This window comes from Salmo salar, chromosome 20, assembly GCF_965601325.2.
Source record: "Salmo salar chromosome 20, fSalSal1, whole genome shotgun sequence".
Taxonomy (NCBI): domain Eukaryota; kingdom Metazoa; phylum Chordata; class Actinopteri; order Salmoniformes; family Salmonidae; genus Salmo; species Salmo salar.
Genome location: NC_138310.1, coordinates 88,242,355 through 88,266,008, shown reverse-complemented (window position 1 = coordinate 88,266,008; position 23,654 = coordinate 88,242,355). Strand labels below are relative to the sequence as shown.

The 23,654-nt window shown below is 42.9% G+C and overlaps 1 protein-coding gene across 2 annotated transcripts in view; it reads right to left on the bottom strand.

Annotated features, from left to right (window-relative positions):
* The window catches only part of LOC106581510 (syntaxin-1A), a 237,638-nt gene that overhangs the window by 182,286 nt on the left and 31,698 nt on the right, over window positions 1-23,654 (bottom strand). For both annotated transcript variants that reach the window (XM_045704086.2, XM_045704085.2), the window contains exon 2: window positions 243-317. In XM_045704086.2, the coding sequence (XP_045560042.1) occupies window positions 243-317 (75 nt within the window). The remainder of the gene's footprint in view (window positions 1-242; window positions 318-23,654) is intronic.

The window sequence follows — 23,654 nt, the reverse complement described above, 5'->3', positions numbered from 1 at the left end:
ATATGATGGAGTACGGCGTGCTTAAAAAGCCTATTGAATTCATACGCAGAGGAAATACCAACGAGAGAGCAGCAGTCATATCCATGCAGATGAGACTGGAGCAGTCACCTTATCTCTATGCAGATGAGACTGCTTGTCAGGAGAACTGTTTTGAGCAATGAGTGGAAAGTTATTCATTAGAAGTCAATGTAATGAGAGAGAGAGAGAAAATAACAGAGTAAAAAAAAAAGGATGTATCTCACCTGCTCAAAGAATTCATCCATGAAGCCTTTGTCCATGCCCACGGCCACCTCCTCTTCCTCCTCAGTCTCCTTCCCCTGGTGATACACACACACACACACACACACACACACACACACACACACACACACACACACACACACACACACACACACACACACACACACACACACACACACACACACCGGTCATTGGTACATATTACCGAAAAGCATCAAACTCATAGACAATATATCCAGAATGATAAACTGTGGGCCTATACTGGTGATATCACCAGGCTCCTAGTGTTATCACCAGTATAGTCTGCTAGTGTCATCACCAGTATAGGCTGCTAGTGTCATTACCAGTATAGTCTGCTAGTGTCATCACCAGTATAGTCTGCTAGTGTCATCACCAGTATAGGCTGCTAGTGTTATCACCAGTATAGTCTGCTAGTGTCATCACCAGTATAGTCTGCTAGTGTCATCACCAGTATAGTCTGCTAGTGTCATCACCAGTATAGTCTGCTAGTGTTATCACCAGTATAGTCTGCTAGTGTTATCACCAGGCTGCTAGTGTTATCACCAGTATAGTCTGCTAGTGTTATCACCAGTATAGTCTGCTAGTGTTATCACCAGTATAGGCTGCTAGTGTTATCACCAGGCTGCTAGTGTTATCACCAGTATAGTCTGCTAGTGTTATCACCAGTATAGTCTGCTAGTGCTTTCACCAGTATAGGCTGCTAGTGTTATCACCAGTATAGGCTGCTAGTGTTATCACCAGTATAGACTGCTAGTGTTATCACCAGTATAGTCTGCTAGTGTTATCACCAGTATAGTCTGCTAGTGTTATCACCAGGCTGCTAGTGTTATCACCAGTATAGTCTGCTAGTGTTATTACCAGTGTAGTCTGCTCGTTTTATCACCAGTATAGGCTGCTAGTGTTATCACCAGGCTGCTAGTGTTATCACCAGTATAGTCTGCTAGTGTTATCACCAGTATAGTCTGCTAGTGTTATCACCAGGCTGCTAGTGTTATCACCAGTATAGTCTGCTAGTGTTATCACCAGTATAGTCTGCTAGTGTTATCACCAGTATAGGCTGCTAGTGTTATCACCAGTATAGTCTGCTAGTGTCATCACCAGTATAGTCTGCTGGTGTTATCACCAGTATAGGCTGCTAGTGTTATCACCAGGCTGCTAGTGTTATCACCAGTATAGTCTGCTAGTGTTATCACCAGTATAGTCTGCTAGTGTTATCACCAGTATAGGCTGCTAGTATTATCACCAGGCTGCTAGTGTTATCACCAGTATAGACTGCTAGTGTTATCACCAGTATAGTCTGCTAGTGTTATCACCAGTATAGTCTGCTAGTGTTATCACCAGTATAGTCTGCTAGTGTTATCACCAGTATAGTCTGCTAGTGTTATCACCAGGCTGCTAGTGTTATCACCAGTATAGTCTGCTAGTGTTATCACCAGTATAGTCTGCTAGTGTTATCACCAGTATAGGCTGCTAGTGTTATCACCAGGCTGCTAGTGTTATCACCAGTATAGTCTGCTAGTGTTATCACCAGTATAGTCTGCTAGTGTTATCACCAGGCTGCTAGTGTTATCACCAGTATAGTCTGCTAGTGTTATCACCAGTATAGTCTGCTAGTGTTATCACCAGTATAGGCTGCTAGTGTTATCACCAGTATAGTCTGCTAGTGTCATCACCAGTATAGTCTGCTGGTGTTATCACCAGTATAGGCTGCTAGTGTTATCACCAGGCTGCTAGTGTTATCACCAGTATAGTCTGCTAGTGTTATCACCAGTATAGTCTGCTAGTGTCATCACCAGTATAGGCTGCTAGTGTTATCACCAGTATAGTCTGCTAGTGTCATCACCAGTATAGTCTGCTAGTGTCATCAAGAGTATAGGCTGCTAGTGATATCACCAGTATAGTCTGCTAGTGTTTCACCAGTATAGTCTGCTAGTGTCATCACCAGTATAGTCTGCTAGTGTTATCACCAGTATAGTCTGCTAGTGTTATCACCAGTATAGTCTGCTAGTGTTATCACCAGTATAGTCTGCTAGTGTTATCACCAGTATAGTCTGCTAGTGTTATCACCAGTATAGACTGCTAGTGTTATCACCAGTATAGTCTGCTAGTGTCATCACCAGGCTGCTAGTGTTATCACCAGTATACTCTGCTAGTGTTATCACCAGTATAGTCTGCTTGTGTTATCACCAGTATAGTCTGCTAGTGTTATCACCAGTATAGACTGCTAGTGTTATCACCAGTATAGTCTGCTAGTGTCATCACCAGTATAGTCTGCTAGTGTTATCACCAGTATAGTCTGCTAGTGTTATCACCAGTATAGTCTGCTAGTGTTATCACCAGGCTGCTAGTGTTATCACCAGTATAGTCTGCTAGTGTTATCACCAGTATAGTCTGCTAGTGTTATCACCAGTATAGGCTGCTAGTGTTATCACCAGGCTGCTAGTGTTATCACCAGTATAGTCAGCTAGTGTTATCACCAGTATAGTCTGCTAGTGCTTTCACCAGTATAGGCTGCTAGTGTTATCACCAGTATAGGCTGCTAGTGTTATCACCAGTATAGACTGCTAGTGTTATCACCAGTATAGTCTGCTAGTGTTATCACCAGTATAGTCTGCTAGTGTTATCACCAGTATAGTCTGCTAGTGTTATCACCAGTATAGTCTGCTAGTGTTATCACCAGGCTGCTAGTGTTATCAACAGTATAGTCTGCTAGTGTTATCACCAGTGTAGTCTGCTCGTTTTATCACCAGTATAGTCTGCTAGTGTTATCACCAGTATAGTCTGCTAGTGTTATCACCAGTATAGTCTGCTAGTGTTATCACCAGGCTGCTAGTGTTATCACCAGTATAGTCTGCTAGTGTTATCACATGTATAGTCTGCTAGTGTTATCACCAGTATAGGCTGCTAGTGTTATCACCAGGCTGCTAGTGTTATCACCAGTATAGGCTGCTAGTGTTATCACCAGGCTGCTAGTGTTATCACCAGTATAGTCTGCTAGTGTTATCACCAGTATAGTCTGCTAGTGTTATCACCAGTATAGTCTGCTAGTGTTATCACCAGTATAGTCTGCTAGTGTTATCACCAGGCTGCTAGTGTTATCACCAGTATAGTCTGCTAGTGTTATCACCAGTATAGTCTGCTAGTGTTATCACCAGTATAGGCTGCTAGTGTTATCACCAGGCTGCTAGTGTTATCACCAGTATAGTCTGCTAGTGTTATCACCAGTATAGTCTGCTAGTGTTATCACCAGGCTGCTAGTGTTATCACCAGTATAGTCTGCTAGTGTTATCACCAGTATAGTCTGCTAGTGTTATCACCAGTATAGGCTGCTAGTGTTATCACCAGTATAGTCTGCTAGTGTCATCACCAGTATAGTCTGCTGGTGTTATCACCAGTATAGGCTGCTAGTGTTATCACCAGGCTGCTAGTGTTATCACCAGTATACTCTGCTAGTGTTATCACCAGTATAGTCTGCTTGTGTTATCACCAGTATAGTCTGCTAGTGTTATCACCAGTATAGACTGCTAGTGTTATCACCAGTAAAGTCTGCTAGTGTCATCACCAGTATAGTCTGCTAGTGTTATCACCAGTATAGTCTGCTAGTGTTATCACCAGGCTGCTAGTGTTATCACCAGTATAGTCTGCTAGTGTTATCACCAGTATAGTCTGCTAGTGTTATCACCAGTATAGGCTGCTAGTGTTATCACCAGGCTGCTAGTGTTATCACCAGTATAGTCTGCTAGTGTTATCACCAGTATAGTCTGCTAGTGTTATCACCAGGCTGCTAGTGTTATCACCAGTATAGTCTGCTAGTGTTATCACCAGTATAGTCTGCTAGTGTTATCACCAGTATAGGCTGCTAGTGTTATCACTGGTATAGTCTGCTAGTGTCATCACCAGTATAGTCTGCTGGTGTTATCACCAGTATATGCTGCTAGTGTTATCACCAGGCTGCTAGTGTTATCACCAGTATACTCTGCTAGTGTTATCACCAGTATAGTCTGCTTGTGTTATCACCAGTATAGTCTGCTAGTGTTATCACCAGTATAGACTGCTAGTGTTATCACCAGTAAAGTCTGCTAGTGTCATCACCAGTATAGTCTGCTAGTGTTATCACCAGTATAGTCTGCTAGTGTTATCACCAGTATAGGCTGCTAGTGTTATCACCAGTATAGTCTGCTAGTGTTATCACCAGTATAGACTGCTAGTGTTATCACCAGTAAAGTCTGCTAGTGTCATCACCAGTATAGTCTGCTAGTGTTATCACCAGTATAGTCTGCTAGTGTTATCACCAGGCTGCTAGTGTTATCACCAGTATAGTCTGCTAGTGTTATCACCAGTATAGTCTGCTAGTGTTATCACCAGTATAGGCTGCTAGTGTTATCACCAGGCTGCTAGTGTTATCACCAGTATAGTCTGCTAGTGTTATCACCAGTATAGTCTGCGAGTGTTATCACCAGGCTGCTAGTGTTATCACCAGTATAGTGTGCTAGTGTTATCACCAGTATAGTCTGCTAGTGTTATCACCAGTATAGGCTGCTAGTGTTATCACCAGTATAGTCTGCTAGTGTCATCACCAGTATAGTCTGCTGGTGTTATCACCAGTATAGGCTGCTAGTGTTATCACCAGGCTGCTAGTGTTATCACCAGTATACTCTGCTAGTGTTATCACCAGTATAGTCTGCTTGTGTTATCACCAGTATAGTCTGCTAGTGTTATCACCAGTATAGACTGCTAGTGTTATCACCAGTAAAGTCTGCTAGTGTCATCACCAGTATAGTCTGCTAGTGTTATCACCAGTATAGTCTGCTAGTGTTATCACCAGTATAGGCTGCTAGTGTTATCACCAGGCTGCTAGTGTTATCACCAGTATAGTCTGCTAGTGCTTTCACCAGTATAGGCTGCTAGTGTTATCACCAGTATAGGCTGCTAGTGTTATCACCAGTATAGACTGCTAGTGTTATCACCAGTATAGTCTGCTAGTGTTATCACCAGTATAGTCTGCTAGTGTTATCACCAGTATAGTCTGCTAGTGTTATCACCAGTATAGTCTGCTAGTGTTATCACCAGGCTGCTAGTGTTATCAACAGTATAGTCTGCTAGTGTTATCACCAGTGTAGTCTGCTCGTTTTATCACCAGTATAGTCTGCTAGTGTTATCACCAGTATAGTCTGCTAGTGTTATCACCAGTATAGTCTGCTAGTGTTATCACCAGGCTGCTAGTGTTATCACCAGTATAGTCTGCTAGTGTTATCACCAGTATAGTCTGCTAGTGTTATCACCAGGCTGCTAGTGTTATCACCAGTATAGTCTGCTAGTGTTATCACATGTATAGTCTGCTAGTGTTATCACCAGTATAGGCTGCTAGTGTTATCACCAGGCTGCTAGTGTTATCACCAGTATAGTCTGCTAGTGTTATCACCAGTATAGTCTGCTAGTGTTATCACCAGTATAGACTGCTAGTGTTATCACCAGTATAGTCTGCTAGTTTTATCACCAGTATAGTCTGCTAGTGTTATCACCAGTATAGTCTGCTAGTGTTATCACCAGTATAGTCTGCTAGTGTTATCACCAGGCTGCTAGTGTTATCACCAGTATAGTCTGCTAGTGTTATCACCAGTATAGTCTGCTAGTGTTATCACCAGTATAGGCTGCTAGTGTTATCACCAGGCTGCTAGTGTTATCACCAGTATAGTCTGCTAGTGTTATCACCAGTATAGTCTGCTAGTGTTATCACCAGGCTGCTAGTGTTATCACCAGTATAGTCTGCTAGTGTTATCACCAGTATAGTCTGCTAGTGTTATCACCAGTATAGGCTGCTAGTGTTATCACCAGTATAGTCTGCTAGTGTCATCACCAGTATAGTCTGCTGGTGTTATCACCAGTATAGGCTGCTAGTGTTATCACCAGGCTGCTAGTGTTATCACCAGTATACTCTGCTAGTGTTATCACCAGTATAGTCTGCTTGTGTTATCACCAGTATAGTCTGCTAGTGTTATCACCAGTATAGACTGCTAGTGTTATCACCAGTAAAGTCTGCTAGTGTCATCACCAGTATAGTCTGCTAGTGTTATCACCAGTATAGTCTGCTAGTGTTATCACCAGGCTGCTAGTGTTATCACCAGTATAGTCTGCTAGTGTTATCACCAGTATAGTCTGCTAGTGTTATCACCAGTATAGGCTGCTAGTGTTATCACCAGGCTGCTAGTGTTATCACCAGTATAGTCTGCTAGTGTTATCACCAGTATAGTCTGCTAGTGTTATCACCAGTATAGTCTGCTAGTGTTATCACCAGTATAGTCTGCTAGTGTTATCACCAGGCTGCTAGTGTTATCAACAGTATAGTCTGCTAGTGTTATCACCAGTGTAGTCTGCTCGTTTTATCACCAGTATAGTCTGCTAGTGTTATCACCAGTATAGTCTGCTAGTGTTATCACCAGTATAGTCTGCTAGTGTTATCACCAGGCTGCTAGTGTTATCACCAGTATAGTCTGCTAGTGTTATCACCAGTATAGTCTGCTAGTGTTATCACCAGGCTGCTAGTGTTATCACCAGTATAGTCTGCTAGTGTTATCACATGTATAGTCTGCTAGTGTTATCACCAGTATAGGCTGCTAGTGTTATCACCAGGCTGCTAGTGTTATCACCAGTATAGTCTGCTAGTGTTATCACCAGTATAGTCTGCTAGTGTTATCACCAGTATAGACTGCTAGTGTTATCACCAGTATAGTCTGCTAGTGTTATCACCAGTATAGTCTGCTAGTGTTATCACCAGTATAGTCTGCTAGTGTTATCACCAGTATAGTCTGCTAGTGTTATCACCAGGCTGCTAGTGTTATCACCAGTATAGTCTGCTAGTGTTATCACCAGTATAGTCTGCTAGTGTTATCACCAGTATAGGCTGCTAGTGTTATCACCAGGCTGCTAGTGTTATCACCAGTATAGTCTGCTAGTGTTATCACCAGTATAGTCTGCTAGTGTTATCACCAGGCTGCTAGTGTTATCACCAGTATAGTCTGCTAGTGTTATCACCAGTATAGTCTGCTAGTGTTATCACCAGTATAGGCTGCTAGTGTTATCACCAGTATAGTCTGCTAGTGTCATCACCAGTATAGTCTGCTGGTGTTATCACCAGTATAGGCTGCTAGTGTTATCACCAGGCTGCTAGTGTTATCACCAGTATACTCTGCTAGTGTTATCACCAGTATAGTCTGCTTGTGTTATCACCAGTATAGTCTGCTAGTGTTATCACCAGTATAGACTGCTAGTGTTATCACCAGTAAAGTCTGCTAGTGTCATCACCAGTATAGTCTGCTAGTGTTATCACCAGTATAGTCTGCTAGTGTTATCACCAGGCTGCTAGTGTTATCACCAGTATAGTCTGCTAGTGTTATCACCAGTATAGTCTGCTAGTGTTATCACCAGTATAGGCTGCTAGTGTTATCACCAGGCTGCTAGTGTTATCACCAGTATAGTCTGCTAGTGTTATCACCAGTATAGTCTGCTAGTGTTATCACCAGTATAGTCTGCTAGTGTTATCACCAGTATAGTCTGCTAGTGTTATCACCAGGCTGCTAGTGTTATCAACAGTATAGTCTGCTAGTGTTATCACCAGTGTAGTCTGCTCGTTTTATCACCAGTATAGTCTGCTAGTGTTATCACCAGTATAGTCTGCTAGTGTTATCACCAGTATAGTCTGCTAGTGTTATCACCAGGCTGCTAGTGTTATCACCAGTATAGTCTGCTAGTGTTATCACCAGTATAGTCTGCTAGTGTTATCACCAGGCTGCTAGTGTTATCACCAGTATAGTCTGCTAGTGTTATCACATGTATAGTCTGCTAGTGTTATCACCAGTATAGGCTGCTAGTGTTATCACCAGGCTGCTAGTGTTATCACCAGTATAGTCTGCTAGTGTTATCACCAGTATAGTCTGCTAGTGTTATCACCAGTATAGACTGCTAGTGTTATCACCAGTATAGTCTGCTAGTTTTATCACCAGTATAGTCTGCTAGTGTTATCACCAGTATAGTCTGCTAGTGTTATCACCAGTATAGTCTGCTAGTGTTATCACCAGGCTGCTAGTGTTATCACCAGTATAGTCTGCTAGTGTTATCACCAGTATAGTCTGCTAGTGTTATCACCAGTATAGGCTGCTAGTGTTATCACCAGGCTGCTAGTGTTATCACCAGTATAGTCTGCTAGTGTTATCACCAGTATAGTCTGCTAGTGTTATCACCAGGCTGCTAGTGTTATCACCAGTATAGTCTGCTAGTGTTATCACCAGTATAGTCTGCTAGTGTTATCACCAGTATAGGCTGCTAGTGTTATCACCAGTATAGTCTGCTAGTGTCATCACCAGTATAGTCTGCTGGTGTTATCACCAGTATAGGCTGCTAGTGTTATCACCAGGCTGCTAGTGTTATCACCAGTATACTCTGCTAGTGTTATCACCAGTATAGTCTGCTTGTGTTATCACCAGTATAGTCTGCTAGTGTTATCACCAGTATAGACTGCTAGTGTTATCACCAGTAAAGTCTGCTAGTGTCATCACCAGTATAGTCTGCTAGTGTTATCACCAGTATAGTCTGCTAGTGTTATCACCAGGCTGCTAGTGTTATCACCAGTATAGTCTGCTAGTGTTATCACCAGTATAGTCTGCTAGTGTTATCACCAGTATAGGCTGCTGGCCCGGCTGCAGTGTTATCACCAGTATAGTCTGCTAGTGTTATCACCAGTATAGTCTGCTAGTGTTATCACCAGTATAGTGCTGCTAGTGTTATCACCAGGCTGCTAGTGTTATCACCAGTATAGTCTGCTAGTGTTATCACCAGTATAGTCTGCTAGTGTTATCACCAGTATAGTCTGCTAGTGTTATCACCAGTATAGTCTGCTAGTGTTATCACCAGGCTGCTAGTGTTATCACCAGTATAGTCTGCTAGTGTTATCACCAGTATAGTCTGCTAGTGTTATCACCAGTATAGGCTGCTAGTGTTATCACCAGGCTGCTAGTGTTATCACCAGTATAGTCTGCTAGTGTTATCACCAGTATAGTCTGCTAGTGTTATCACCAGGCTGCTAGTGTTATCACCAGTATAGTCTGCTAGTGTTATCACCAGTATAGTCTGCTAGTGTTATCACCAGTATAGGCTGCTAGTGTTATCACCAGTATAGTCTGCTAGTGTCATCACCAGTATAGTCTGCTGGTGTTATCACCAGTATAGGCTGCTAGTGTTATCACCAGGCTGCTAGTGTTATCACCAGTATAGTCTGCTAGTGTTATCACCAGTATAGTCTGCTAGTGTTATCACCAGTATAGTCTGCTAGTGTTATCACCAGTATAGACTGCTAGTGTTATCACCAGTAAAGTCTGCTAGTGTCATCACCAGTATAGTCTGCTAGTGTTATCACCAGTATAGTCTGCTAGTGTTATCACCAGTATAGGCTGCTAGTGTTATCACCAGGCTGCTAGTGTTATCACCAGTATAGTCTGCTAGTGCTTATCACCAGTATAGGCTGCTAGTGTTATCACCAGTATAGGCTGCTAGTGTTATCACCAGTATAGACTGCTAGTGTTATCACCAGTATAGTCTGCTAGTGTTATCACCAGTATAGTCTGCTAGTGTTATCACCAGTATAGTCTGCTAGTGTTATCACCAGTATAGTCTGCTAGTGTTATCACCAGGCTGCTAGTGTTATCAACAGTATAGTCTGCTAGTGTTATCACCAGTGTAGTCTGCTCGTTTTATCACCAGTATAGTCTGCTAGTGTTATCACCAGTATAGTCTGCTAGTGTTATCACCAGTATAGTCTGCTAGTGTTATCACCAGTATAGTCTGCTAGTGTTATCACCAGTATAGTCTGCTAGTGTTATCACCAGGCTGCTAGTGTTATCACCAGTATAGTCTGCTAGTGTTATCACCAGTATAGTCTGCTAGTGTTATCACCAGTATAGGCTGCTAGTGTTATCACCAGGCTGCTAGTGTTATCACCAGTATAGTCTGCTAGTGTTATCACCAGTATAGTCTGCTAGTGTTATCACCAGTATAGTCTGCTAGTGTTATCACCAGTATAGTCTGCTAGTGTTATCACCAGTATAGTCTGCTAGTGTTATCACCAGTATAGTCTGCTAGTGTTATCACCAGTATAGTCTGCTAGTGTTATCACCAGTATAGGCTGCTAGTGTTATCACCAGGCTGCTAGTGTTATCACCAGTATAGTCTGCTAGTGTTATCACCAGTATAGGCTGCTAGTGTTATCACCAGGCTGCTAGTGTTATCACCAGTATAGTCTGCTAGTGTTATCACCAGTATAGTCTGCTAGTGTTATCACCAGTATAGGCTGCTAGTGTTATCACCAGTATAGTCTGCTAGTGTTATCACCAGTATAGTCTGCTAGTGTTATCACCAGTATAGGCTGCTAGTGTTATCACCAGTATAGTCTGCTAGTGTTATCACCAGTATAGTCTGCTAGTGTTATCACCAGTATAGGCTGCTAGTGTTATCACCAGGCTGCTAGTGTTATCACCAGTATAGTCTGCTAGTGTTATCACCAGTATAGTCTGCTAGTGTTATCACCAGTATAGGCTGCTAGTGTTATCACCAGGCTGCTAGTGTTATCACCAGTATAGTCTGCTAGTGTTATCACCAGTATAGTCTGCTAGTGTTATCACCAGGCTGCTAGTGTTATCACCAGTATAGTCTGCTAGTGTTATCACCAGTATAGTCTGCTAGTGTTATCACCAGTATAGGCTGCTAGTGTTATCACCAGGCTGCTAGTGTTATCACCAGTATAGTCTGCTAGTGTTATCACCAGTATAGTCTGCTAGTGTTATCACCAGGCTGCTAGTGTTATCACCAGTATAGTCTGCTAGTGTTATCACCAGTATAGTCTGCTAGTGTTATCACCAGTATAGGCTGCTAGTGTTATCACCAGGCTGCTAGTGTTATCACCAGTATAGTCTGCTAGTGTTATCACCAGTATAGTCTGCTAGTGTTATCACCAGTATAGGCTGCTAGTGTTATCACCAGGCTGCTAGTGTTATCACCAGTATAGTCTGCTAGTGTTATCACCAGTATAGTCTGCTAGTGTTATCACCAGTATAGGCTGCTAGTGTTATCACCAGGCTGCTAGTGTTATCACCAGTATAGTCTGCTAGTGTTATCACCAGTATAGTCTGCTAGTGTTATCACCAGTATAGTCTGCTAGTGTTATCACCAGTATAGTCTGCTAGTGTTATCACCAGGCTGCTAGTGTTATCACCAGTATAGTCTGCTAGTGTTATCACCAGTATAGTCTGCTAGTGTTATCACCAGTATAGGCTGCTAGTGTTATCACCAGGCTGCTAGTGTTATCACCAGTATAGTCTGCTAGTGTTATCACCAGTATAGTCTGCTAGTGTTATCACCAGGCTGCTAGTGTTATCACCAGTATAGTCTGCTAGTGTTATCACCAGTATAGTCTGCTAGTGTTATCACCAGTATAGGCTGCTAGTGTTATCACCAGGCTGCTAGTGTTATCACCAGTATAGTCTGCTAGTGTTATCACCAGTATAGTCTGCTAGTGTTATCACCAGGCTGCTAGTGTTATCACCAGTATAGTCTGCTAGTGTTATCACCAGTATAGTCTGCTAGTGTTATCACCAGTATAGTCTGCTAGTGTTATCACCAGTATAGTCTGCTAGTGTTATCACCAGTATAGTCTGCTAGTGTTATCACCAGGACCAGTATAGGCTGCTAGTGTTATCACCAGGCTGCTAGTGTTATCACCAGTATAGTCTGCTAGTGTTATCACCAGTATAGTCTGCTAGTGTTATCACCAGTATAGGCTGCTAGTGTTATCACCAGGCTGCTAGTGTTATCACCAGTATAGTCTGCTAGTGTTATCACCAGTATAGTCTGCTAGTGTTATCACCAGTATAGTCTGCTAGTGTTATCACCAGTATAGTCTGCTAGTGTTATCACCAGTATAGTCTGCTAGTGTTATCACCAGTATAGTCTGCTAGTGTTATCACCAGTAAGCTGCTAGTGTTATCACCAGTATAGTCTGCTAGTGTTATCACCAGTATAGTCTGCTAGTGTTATCACCAGTATAGGCTGCTAGTGTTATCACCAGGCTGCTAGTGTTATCACCAGTATAGTCTGCTAGTGTTATCACCAGTATAGTCTGCTAGTGTTATCACCAGTATAGGCTGCTAGTGTTATCACCAGGCTGCTAGTGTTATCACCAGTATAGTCTGCTAGTGTTATCACCAGTATAGTCTGCTAGTGTTATCACCAGTATAGGCTGCTAGTGTTATCACCAGGCTGCTAGTGTTATCACCAGTATAGTCTGCTAGTGTTATCACCAGTATAGTCTGCTAGTGTTATCACCAGGCTGCTAGTGTTATCACCAGTATAGTCTGCTAGTGTTATCACCAGTATAGTCTGCTAGTGTTATCACCAGGCTGCTAGTGTTATCACCAGTATAGTCTGCTAGTGTTATCACCAGTATAGTCTGCTAGTGTTATCACCAGTATAGGCTGCTAGTGTTATCACCAGGCTGCTAGTGTTATCACCAGTATAGTCTGCTAGTGTTATCACCAGTATAGTCTGCTAGTGTTATCACCAGGCTGCTAGTGTTATCACCAGTATAGTCTGCTAGTGTTATCACCAGTATAGTCTGCTAGTGTTATCACCAGTATAGGCTGCTAGTGTTATCACCAGGCTGCTAGTGTTATCACCAGTATAGTCTGCTAGTGTTATCACCAGTATAGTCTGCTAGTGTTATCACCAGTATAGGCTGCTAGTGTTATCACCAGGCTGCTAGTGTTATCACCAGTATAGTCTGCTAGTGTTATCACCAGTATAGTCTGCTAGTGTTATCACCAGTATAGTCTGCTAGTGTTATCACCAGTATAGTCTGCTAGTGTTATCACCAGGCTGCTAGTGTTATCACCAGTATAGTCTGCTAGTGTTATCACCAGTATAGTCTGCTAGTGTTATCACCAGTATAGGCTGCTAGTGTTATCACCAGGCTGCTAGTGTTATCACCAGTATAGTCTGCTAGTGTTATCACCAGTATAGTCTGCTAGTGTTATCACCAGGCTGCTAGTGTTATCACCAGTATAGTCTGCTAGTGTTATCACCAGTATAGTCTGCTAGTGTTATCACCAGTATAGGCTGCTAGTGTTATCACCAGGCTGCTAGTGTTATCACCAGTATAGTCTGCTAGTGTTATCACCAGTATAGCTGCTAGTGTTATCACCAGTTGCTGCTAGTGTTATCACCAGTATAGGCTGCTAGTGTTATCACCAGGCTGCTAGTGTTATCACCAGTATAGTCTGCTAGTGTTATCACCAGTATAGTCTGCTAGTGTTATCACCAGTATAGGCTGCTAGTGTTATCACCAGGCTGCTAGTGTTATCACCAGTATAGTCTGCTAGTGTTATCACCAGTATAGGCTGCTAGTGTTATCACCAGGCTGCTAGTGTTATCACCAGTATAGTCTGCTAGTGTTATCACCAGTATAGTCTGCTAGTGTTATCACCAGTATAGGCTGCTAGTGTTATCACCAGTATAGTCTGCTAGTGTTATCACCAGTATAGTCTGCTAGTGTTATCACCAGTATAGGCTGCTAGTGTTATCACCAGGCTGCTAGTGTTATCACCAGTATAGTCTGCTAGTGTTATCACCAGTATAGTCTGCTAGTGTTATCACCAGTATAGTCTGCTAGTGTTATCACCAGTATAGTCTGCTAGTGTTATCACCAGTATAGTCTGCTAGTGTTATCACCAGTATAGTCTGCTAGTGTTATCACCAGTATAGTCTGCTAGTGTTATCACCAGTATAGGCTGCTAGTGTTATCACCAGGCTGCTAGTGTTATCACCAGTATAGTCTGCTAGTGTTATCACCAGTATAGCTGCTATGTTATCACCAGGCTGCTAGTGTTATCACCAGTATAGTCTGCTAGTGTTATCACCAGTATAGTATAGGCTGCTAGTGTTATCACCAGGCTGCTAGTGTTATCACCAGTATAGTCTGCTAGTGTTATCACCAGTATAGTCTGCTAGTGTTATCACCAGGCTGCTAGTGTTATCACCAGGCTGCTAGTGTTATCACCAGTATAGTCTGCTAGTGTTATCACCAGTATAGTCTGCTAGTGTCATCACCAGTATAGTCTGCTGGTGTTATCACCAGTATAGGCTGCTAGTGTTATCACCAGGCTGCTAGTGTTATCACCAGTCTGCTAGTGTTATCACCAGTATAGTCTGCTAGTGTCATCACCAGTATAGTCTGCTAGTGTTATCACCAGGCTGCTAGTGTTATCACCAGTATAGTCTGCTAGTGTTATCACCAGTATAGTCTGCTAGTGTTATCACCAGTATAGTCTGCTAGTGTTATCACCAGGCTGCTAGTGTTATCACCAGTATAGTCTGCTAGTGTTATCACCAGTATAGGCTGCTAGTGTCATCACCAGTATAGCCTGTTAGTGTTATCACCAGGCTGCTAGTGTTATCACCAGTATAGGCTGCTAGTGTTATCACCAGGCTGCTAGTGTTATCACCAGTATAGTCTGCTAGTGTTATCACCAGTATAGTCTGCTAGTGTTATCACCAGGTTGCTAGTGTTATAAGCTGCTAGTGTTATCAGGCTGCTAGTGTTATCACAGTCTGCTAGTGTTTCACCAGTATAGGCTGCTAGTGTTATCACCAGTATAGGCTGCTAGTGTTATCACCAGTAGCTGCTAGTGTTATCACCAGTATAGTCTGCTAGTGTTATCACCAGTATAGTCTGCTAGTGTTATCACCAGGCTGCTAGTGTTATCACCAGTATAGTCTGCTAGTGTTATCACCAGGCTGCTAGTGTTATCAGTCTGCAGTATAGTCTGCTAGTGTTATCACCAGTATAGTCTGCTAGTGTTATCACCAGTATAGTCTGCTAGTGTTATCACCAGTATAGTCTGCTAGTGTCATCACCAGTATAGTCTGCTAGTGTTATCACCAGTATAGTCTGCTAGTGTTATCACCAGTATAGTCTGCTATTGTTATCACCAGGCTGCTAGTGTTATCACCAGTATAGTCTGCTAGTGTTATCACCAGTATAGTCTGCTCGTTTTATCACCAGTATAGGCTGCTAGTGTTATCACCAGGCTGCTAGTGTTATCACCACTATAGTCTGCTAGTGTTATCACATGTATAGTCTGCTAGTGTTATCACCAGTATAGGCTGCTAGTGTTATCACCAGGCTGCTAGTGTTATCACCAGTATAGTCTGCTAGTGTTATCACCAGTATAGTCTGCTAGTGTTATCACCAGTATAGGCTGCTAGTGTTATCACCAGGCTGCTAGTGTTATCACCAGTATAGACTGCTAGTGTTATCACCAGTATAGTCTGCTAGTGTTATCACCAGTATAGTCTGCTAGTGTTATCACCAGTATAGTCTGCTAGTGTTATCACCAGGCTGCTATTGTTATCACCAGTATAGTCTGCTAGTGTTATCACCAGTATAGTCTGCTAGTGTTATCACCAGTATAGGCTGCTAGTGTTATCACCAGGCTGCTAGTGTTATCACCAGTATAGTCTGCTAGTGTTATCACCAGTATAGTCTGCTAGTGTTATCACCAGGTTGCTAGTGTTATCACCAGTATAGTCTGCTAGTGTTATCACATGTATAGTCTGCTAGTGTTATCACCAGTATAGGCTGCTAGTGTTATCACCAGGCTGCTAGTGTTATCACCAGTATAGTCTGCTAGTGTTATCACCAGTATAGTCTGCTAGTGTTATCACCAGTATAGGCTGCTAGTGTTATCACCAGGCTGCTAGTGTTATCACCAGTATAGTCTGCTAGTGTTATCACCAGTATAGGCTGCTAGTGTTATCACCAGGCTGCTAGTGTTATCACCAGTATAGTCTGCTAGTGTTATCACCAGTATAGTCTGCTAGTGTTATCACCAGGCTGCTAGTGTTATCACCAGTATAGTCTGCTAGTGTTATCACATGTATAGTCTGCTAGTGTTATCACCAGTATAGGCTGCTAGTGTTATCACCAGGCTGCTAGTGTTATCACCAGTATAGTCTGCTAGTGTTATCACCAGTATAGGCTGCTAGTGTTATCACCAGGCTGCTAGTGTTATCACCAGTATAGTCTGCTAGTGTTATCACCAGTATAGTCTGCTAGTGTTATCACCAGTATAGGCTGCTAGTGTTATCACCAGGCTGCTAGTGTTATCACCAGTATAGACTGCTAGTGTTATCACCAGTATAGTCTGCTAGTGTTATCACCAGTATAGTCTGCTAGTGTTATCACCAGTATAGTCTGCTAGTGTTATCACCAGTATAGTCTGCTAGTGTCATCACCAGTATAGTCTGCTGGTGTTATCACCAGTATAGGCTGCTAGTTATCACCAGTATAGTCTGCTAGTGTTATCACCAATATAGGCTGCTAGTGTTATCACCAGGCTGCTAGTGTTATCACCAGTATAGGCTGCTAGTGTTATCACCAGTATAGGCTGCTAGTATTATCACCAGTATAGGCTGCTAGTGTTATCACCAGTATAGGCTGCTAGTGTTATCACCAGGCTGCTAGTGTTATCACCAGTATAGGCTGCTAGTGTTATCACCAGTATAGGCTGCTAGTGTTATCACCAGTATAGCCTGCTAGTGTTATCACCAGTATAGGCTGCTAGTGTTATCACCAGGCTGCTAGTGTTATCACCAGTATAGGCTGCTAGTGTTATCACCAGTATAGGCTGCTAGTGTTATCACCAGTATAGCCTGCTAGTGTTATCACCAGTATAGGCTGCTAGTGTTATCACCAGGCTGCTAGTGTTATCACCAGTATAGGCTGCTAGTGTTATCACCAGTATAGGCTGCTAGTGTTATCACCAGTATTGGCTGCTAGTGTTATCACCAGGCTGCTCGTGTTATCACCAGTATAGGCTGCTAGTGTTATCACCAGTATAGTCTGCTAGTGTTATCACCAGTATAGTCTGCTAGTGTTATCACCAGTATAGTCTGCTAGTGTTATCACCAGTATAGTCTGCTAGGGTCATCACCAGTATAGTCTGCTAGTGTTATCACCAGTATAGTCTGCTAGTGTTATCACCAGTATAGACTGCTAGTGTCATCACCAGTATAGACTAGTGTCATCACCAGTATAGTCTGCTAGTGTTATCACCAGTATAGTCTGCTAGTGTTATCACCAGTATAGTCTGCTAGTGTTATCACCAGTATAGCCTGCTAGTGTCATCACCAGTATAGTCTGCTAGTGTCATCACCAGTATAGTCTGCTAGTGTTATCACCAGGCTGCTATCGTTATCACCAGGATAGTCTGCTAGTGTTATCACCAGTATAGTCTGCTAGTGTCATCACCAGTATAGTCTGCTAGTGTTATCACCAGTATAGTCTGCTAGTGTCATCACCAGGCTGCTAGTGTTATCACCAGTATAGTCTGCTAGTGTTATCACCAGTATAGACTGCTAGTGTCATCACCAGTATAGACTAGTGTCATCACCAGTATAGTCTGCTAGTGTTATCACCAGTATAGTCTGCTAGTGTTATCACCAGTATAGTCTGCTAGTGTTATCACCATTATAGCCTGCTAGTGTCATCACCAGTATAGTCTGCTAGTGTCATCACCAGTATAGTCTGCTAGTGTTATCACCAGGCTGCTATCGTTATCACCAGGATAGTCTGCTAGTGTTATCACCAGTATAGTCTGCTAGTGTCATCACCAGTATAGTCTGCTAGTGTCATCACCAGGCTGCTAGTGTCATCACCAGTATAGTCTGCTAGTGTTATCACCAGTATAGTCTGCTAGTGTTATCACCAGTATAGTCTGCTAGTGTTATCACCAGGCTGCTAGTGTTATCACCAGTATAGTCTGCTAGTGTTATCACCAGTATAGGCTGCTAGTGTCATCACCAGTATAGCCTGTTAGTGTTATCACCAGGCTGCTAGTGTTATCACCAGTATAGTCTGCTCGTGTTATCACCAGTATAGGCTGCTAGTGTCATCACCAGCATAGGCTGCTAGTGTTATCACCAGGCTGCTAGTGTCATCACCAGTATAGGCTGCTAGTGTCATCACCAGTATAGTCTGCTAGTGTTATCACCAGGCTGCTAGTGTTACCACCAGGCTGCTAGTGTTATCACCAGGCTGCTAGTGTTATCACCAGTATAGTCTGCTACTGTTATCACCAGGCTGCTAGTGTCATCACCAGTATAGTCTGCTAGTGTCATCACCAGTATAGTCTGCTAGTGTTATCACCAGTATAGTCTGCTAGTGTCATCACCAGGCTGCTAGTGTTATCACCAGTATAGTCTGCTAGTGTTATCACCAGTATAGACTGCTAGTGTCATCACCAGTATAGACTAGTGTCATCACCAGTATAGTCTGCTAGTGTTATCACCAGTATAGTCTGCTAGTGTTATCACCAGTATAGTCTGCTAGTGTTATCACCAGTATAGCCTGCTAGTGTCATCACCAGTATAGTCTGCTAGTGTCATCACCAGTATAGTCTGCTAGTGTTATCACCAGGCTGCTATCGTTATCACCAGGATAGTCTGCTAGTGTTATCACCAGTATAGTCTGCTAGTGTCATCACCAGTATAGTCTGCTAGTGTCATCACCAGGCTGCTAGTGTCATCACCAGTATAGTCTGCTAGTGTTATCACCAGTATAGTCTGCTAGTGTTATCACCAGTATAGTCTGCTAGTGTTATCACCAGTATAGTCTGCTAGTGTCATCACCAGTATAGTCTGCTAGTGTTATCACCAGTATAGTCTGCTAGTGTTATCACCAGTATAGTCTGCTATTGTTATCACCAGGCTGTTAGTGTTATCACCAGTATAGTCTGCTAGTGTTATCACCAGTATAGTCTGCTCGTTTTATCACCAGTATAGGCTGCTAGTGTTATCACCAGGCTGCTAGTGTTATCACCACTATAGTCTGCTAGTGTTATCACATGTATAGTCTGCTAGTGTTATCACCAGTATAGGCTGCTAGTGTTATCACCAGGCTGCTAGTGTTATCACCAGTATAGTCTGCTAGTGTTATCACCAGTATAGTCTGCTAGTGTTATCACCAGTATAGGCTGCTAGTGTTATCACCAGGCTGCTAGTGTTATCACCAGTATAGACTGCTAGTGTTATCACCAGTATAGTCTGCTAGTGTTATCACCAGTATAGTCTGCTAGTGTTATCACCAGTATAGTCTGCTAGTGTTATCACCAGGCTGCTATTGTTATCACCAGTATAGTCTGCTAGTGTTATCACCAGTATAGTCTGCTAGTGTTATCACCAGTATAGGCTGCTAGTGTTATCACCAGGCTGCTAGTGTTATCACCAGTATAGTCTGCTAGTGTTATCACCAGTATAGTCTGCTAGTGTTATCACCAGGTTGCTAGTGTTATCACCAGTATAGTCTGCTAGTGTTATCACATGTATAGTCTGCTAGTGTTATCACCAGTATAGGCTGCTAGTGTTATCACCAGGCTGCTAGTGTTATCACCAGTATAGTCTGCTAGTGTTATCACCAGTATAGTCTGCTAGTGTTATCACCAGTATAGGCTGCTAGTGTTATCACCAGGCTGCTAGTGTTATCACCAGTATAGTCTGCTAGTGTTATCACCAGTATAGGCTGCTAGTGTTATCACCAGGCTGCTAGTGTTATCACCAGTATAGTCTGCTAGTGTTATCACCAGTATAGTCTGCTAGTGTTATCACCAGGCTGCTAGTGTTATCACCAGTATAGTCTGCTAGTGTTATCACATGTATAGTCTGCTAGTGTTATCACCAGTATAGGCTGCTAGTGTTATCACCAGGCTGCTAGTGTTATCACCAGTATAGTCTGCTAGTGTTATCACCAGTATAGGCTGCTAGTGTTATCACCAGGCTGCTAGTGTTATCACCAGTATAGTCTGCTAGTGTTATCACCAGTATAGTCTGCTAGTGTTATCACCAGTATAGGCTGCTAGTGTTATCACCAGGCTGCTAGTGTTATCACCAGTATAGACTGCTAGTGTTATCACCAGTATAGTCTGCTAGTGTTATCACCAGTATAGTCTGCTAGTGTTATCACCAGTATAGTCTGCTAGTGTTATCACCAGTATAGTCTGCTAGTGTCATCACCAGTATAGTCTGCTGGTGTTATCACCAGTATAGGCTGCTAGTTATCACCAGTATAGTCTGCTAGTGTTATCACCAATATAGGCTGCTAGTGTTATCACCAGGCTGCTAGTGTTATCACCAGTATAGGCTGCTAGTGTTATCACCAGTATAGGCTGCTAGTATTATCACCAGTATAGGCTGCTAGTGTTATCACCAGTATAGGCTGCTAGTGTTATCACCAGGCTGCTAGTGTTATCACCAGTATAGGCTGCTAGTGTTATCACCAGTATAGGCTGCTAGTGTTATCACCAGTATAGCCTGCTAGTGTTATCACCAGTATAGGCTGCTAGTGTTATCACCAGGCTGCTAGTGTTATCACCAGTATAGGCTGCTAGTGTTATCACCAGTATAGGCTGCTAGTGTTATCACCAGTATAGCCTGCTAGTGTTATCACCAGTATAGGCTGCTAGTGTTATCACCAGGCTGCTAGTGTTATCACCAGTATAGGCTGCTAGTGTTATCACCAGTATAGGCTGCTAGTGTTATCACCAGTATTGGCTGCTAGTGTTATCACCAGGCTGCTCGTGTTATCACCAGTATAGGCTGCTAGTGTTATCACCAGTATAGTCTGCTAGTGTTATCACCAGTATAGTCTGCTAGTGTTATCACCAGTATAGTCTGCTAGTGTTATCACCAGTATAGTCTGCTAGGGTCATCACCAGTATAGTCTGCTAGTGTTATCACCAGTATAGTCTGCTAGTGTTATCACCAGTATAGACTGCTAGTGTCATCACCAGTATAGACTAGTGTCATCACCAGTATAGTCTGCTAGTGTTATCACCAGTATAGTCTGCTAGTGTTATCACCAGTATAGTCTGCTAGTGTTATCACCAGTATAGCCTGCTAGTGTCATCACCAGTATAGTCTGCTAGTGTCATCACCAGTATAGTCTGCTAGTGTTATCACCAGGCTGCTATCGTTATCACCAGGATAGTCTGCTAGTGTTATCACCAGTATAGTCTGCTAGTGTCATCACCAGTATAGTCTGCTAGTGTTATCACCAGTATAGTCTGCTAGTGTCATCACCAGGCTGCTAGTGTTATCACCAGTATAGTCTGCTAGTGTTATCACCAGTATAGACTGCTAGTGTCATCACCAGTATAGACTAGTGTCATCACCAGTATAGTCTGCTAGTGTTATCACCAGTATAGTCTGCTAGTGTTATCACCAGTATAGTCTGCTAGTGTTATCACCATTATAGCCTGCTAGTGTCATCACCAGTATAGTCTGCTAGTGTCATCACCAGTATAGTCTGCTAGTGTTATCACCAGGCTGCTATCGTTATCACCAGGATAGTCTGCTAGTGTTATCACCAGTATAGTCTGCTAGTGTCATCACCAGTATAGTCTGCTAGTGTCATCACCAGGCTGCTAGTGTCATCACCAGTATAGTCTGCTAGTGTTATCACCAGTATAGTCTGCTAGTGTTATCACCAGTATAGTCTGCTAGTGTTATCACCAGGCTGCTAGTGTTATCACCAGTATAGTCTGCTAGTGTTATCACCAGTATAGGCTGCTAGTGTCATCACCAGTATAGCCTGTTAGTGTTATCACCAGGCTGCTAGTGTTATCACCAGTATAGTCTGCTCGTGTTATCACCAGTATAGGCTGCTAGTGTCATCACCAGCATAGGCTGCTAGTGTTATCACCAGGCTGCTAGTGTCATCACCAGTATAGGCTGCTAGTGTCATCACCAGTATAGTCTGCTAGTGTTATCACCAGGCTGCTAGTGTTACCACCAGGCTGCTAGTGTTATCACCAGGCTGCTAGTGTTATCACCAGTATAGTCTGCTACTGTTATCACCAGGCTGGTAAGGTCATCACCAGTATAGTCTGCTAGTGTCATCACCAGTATAGTCTGCTAGTGTTATCACCAGTATAGTCTGCTAGTGTCATCACCAGGCTGCTAGTGTTATCACCAGTATAGTCTGCTAGTGTTATCACCAGTATAGACTGCTAGTGTCATCACCAGTATAGACTAGTGTCATCACCAGTATAGTCTGCTAGTGTTATCACCAGTATAGTCTGCTAGTGTTATCACCAGTATAGTCTGCTAGTGTTATCACCAGTATAGCCTGCTAGTGTCATCACCAGTATAGTCTGCTAGTGTCATCACCAGTATAGTCTGCTAGTGTTATCACCAGGCTGCTATCGTTATCACCAGGATAGTCTGCTAGTGTTATCACCAGTATAGTCTGCTAGTGTCATCACCAGTATAGTCTGCTAGTGTCATCACCAGGCTGCTAGTGTCATCACCAGTATAGTCTGCTAGTGTTATCACCAGTATAGTCTGCTAGTGTTATCACCAGTATAGTCTGCTAGTGTCATCACCAGTATAGTCTGCTAGTGTTATCACCAGGATAGTCTGCTAGTGTTATCACCAGGCTGCTAGTGTTATCACCAGGCTGCTAGTGTTATCACCAGTATAGTCTGCTAGTGTTATCACCAGGCTGCTAGTGTTATCACCAGTATAGTCTGCTAGTGTTATCACCAGTATAGGCTGCTAGTGTCATCACCAGTATAGCCTGTTAGTGTTATCACCAGGCTGCTAGTGTTATCACCAGTATAGTCTGCTCGTGTTATCACCAGTATAGGCTGCTAGTGTCATCACCAGCATAGGCTGCTAGTGTTATCACCAGGCTGCTAGTGTCATCACCAGTATAGGCTGCTAGTGTCATCACCAGTATAGTCTGCTAGTGTTATCACCAGTATAGTCTGCTAGTGTTATCACCAGTATAGGCTGCTAGTGTCATCACCAGTATAGTCTGCTAGTGTTATCACCAGGCTGCTAGTGTTATCACCAGTATAGTCTGCTAGTGTTATCACAAGGCTGCTAGTGTTATCACCAGTATAGTCTGCTAGTGTTATCACCAGTATAGGCTGCTAGTGTCATCACCAGTATAGCCTGTTAGTGTTATCACCAGGCTGCTAGTGTTATCACCAGTATAGTCTGCTAGTGTTATCACCAGTATAGGCTGCTAGTGTCATCACCAGTATAGGCTGCTAGTGTTATCACCAGGCTGCTAGTGTCATCACCAGTATAGGCTGCTAGTGTCATCACCAGTATAGTCTGCTAGTGTTATCACCAGTATAGTCTGCTAGTGTTATCACCAGTATAGGCTGCTAGTGTCATCACCAGTATAGTCTGCTAGTGTTATCACCAGGCTGCTAGTGTTACCACCAGGCTGCTAGTGTTATCACCAGGCTGCTAGTGTTATCACCAGTATAGTCTGCTACTGTTATCAC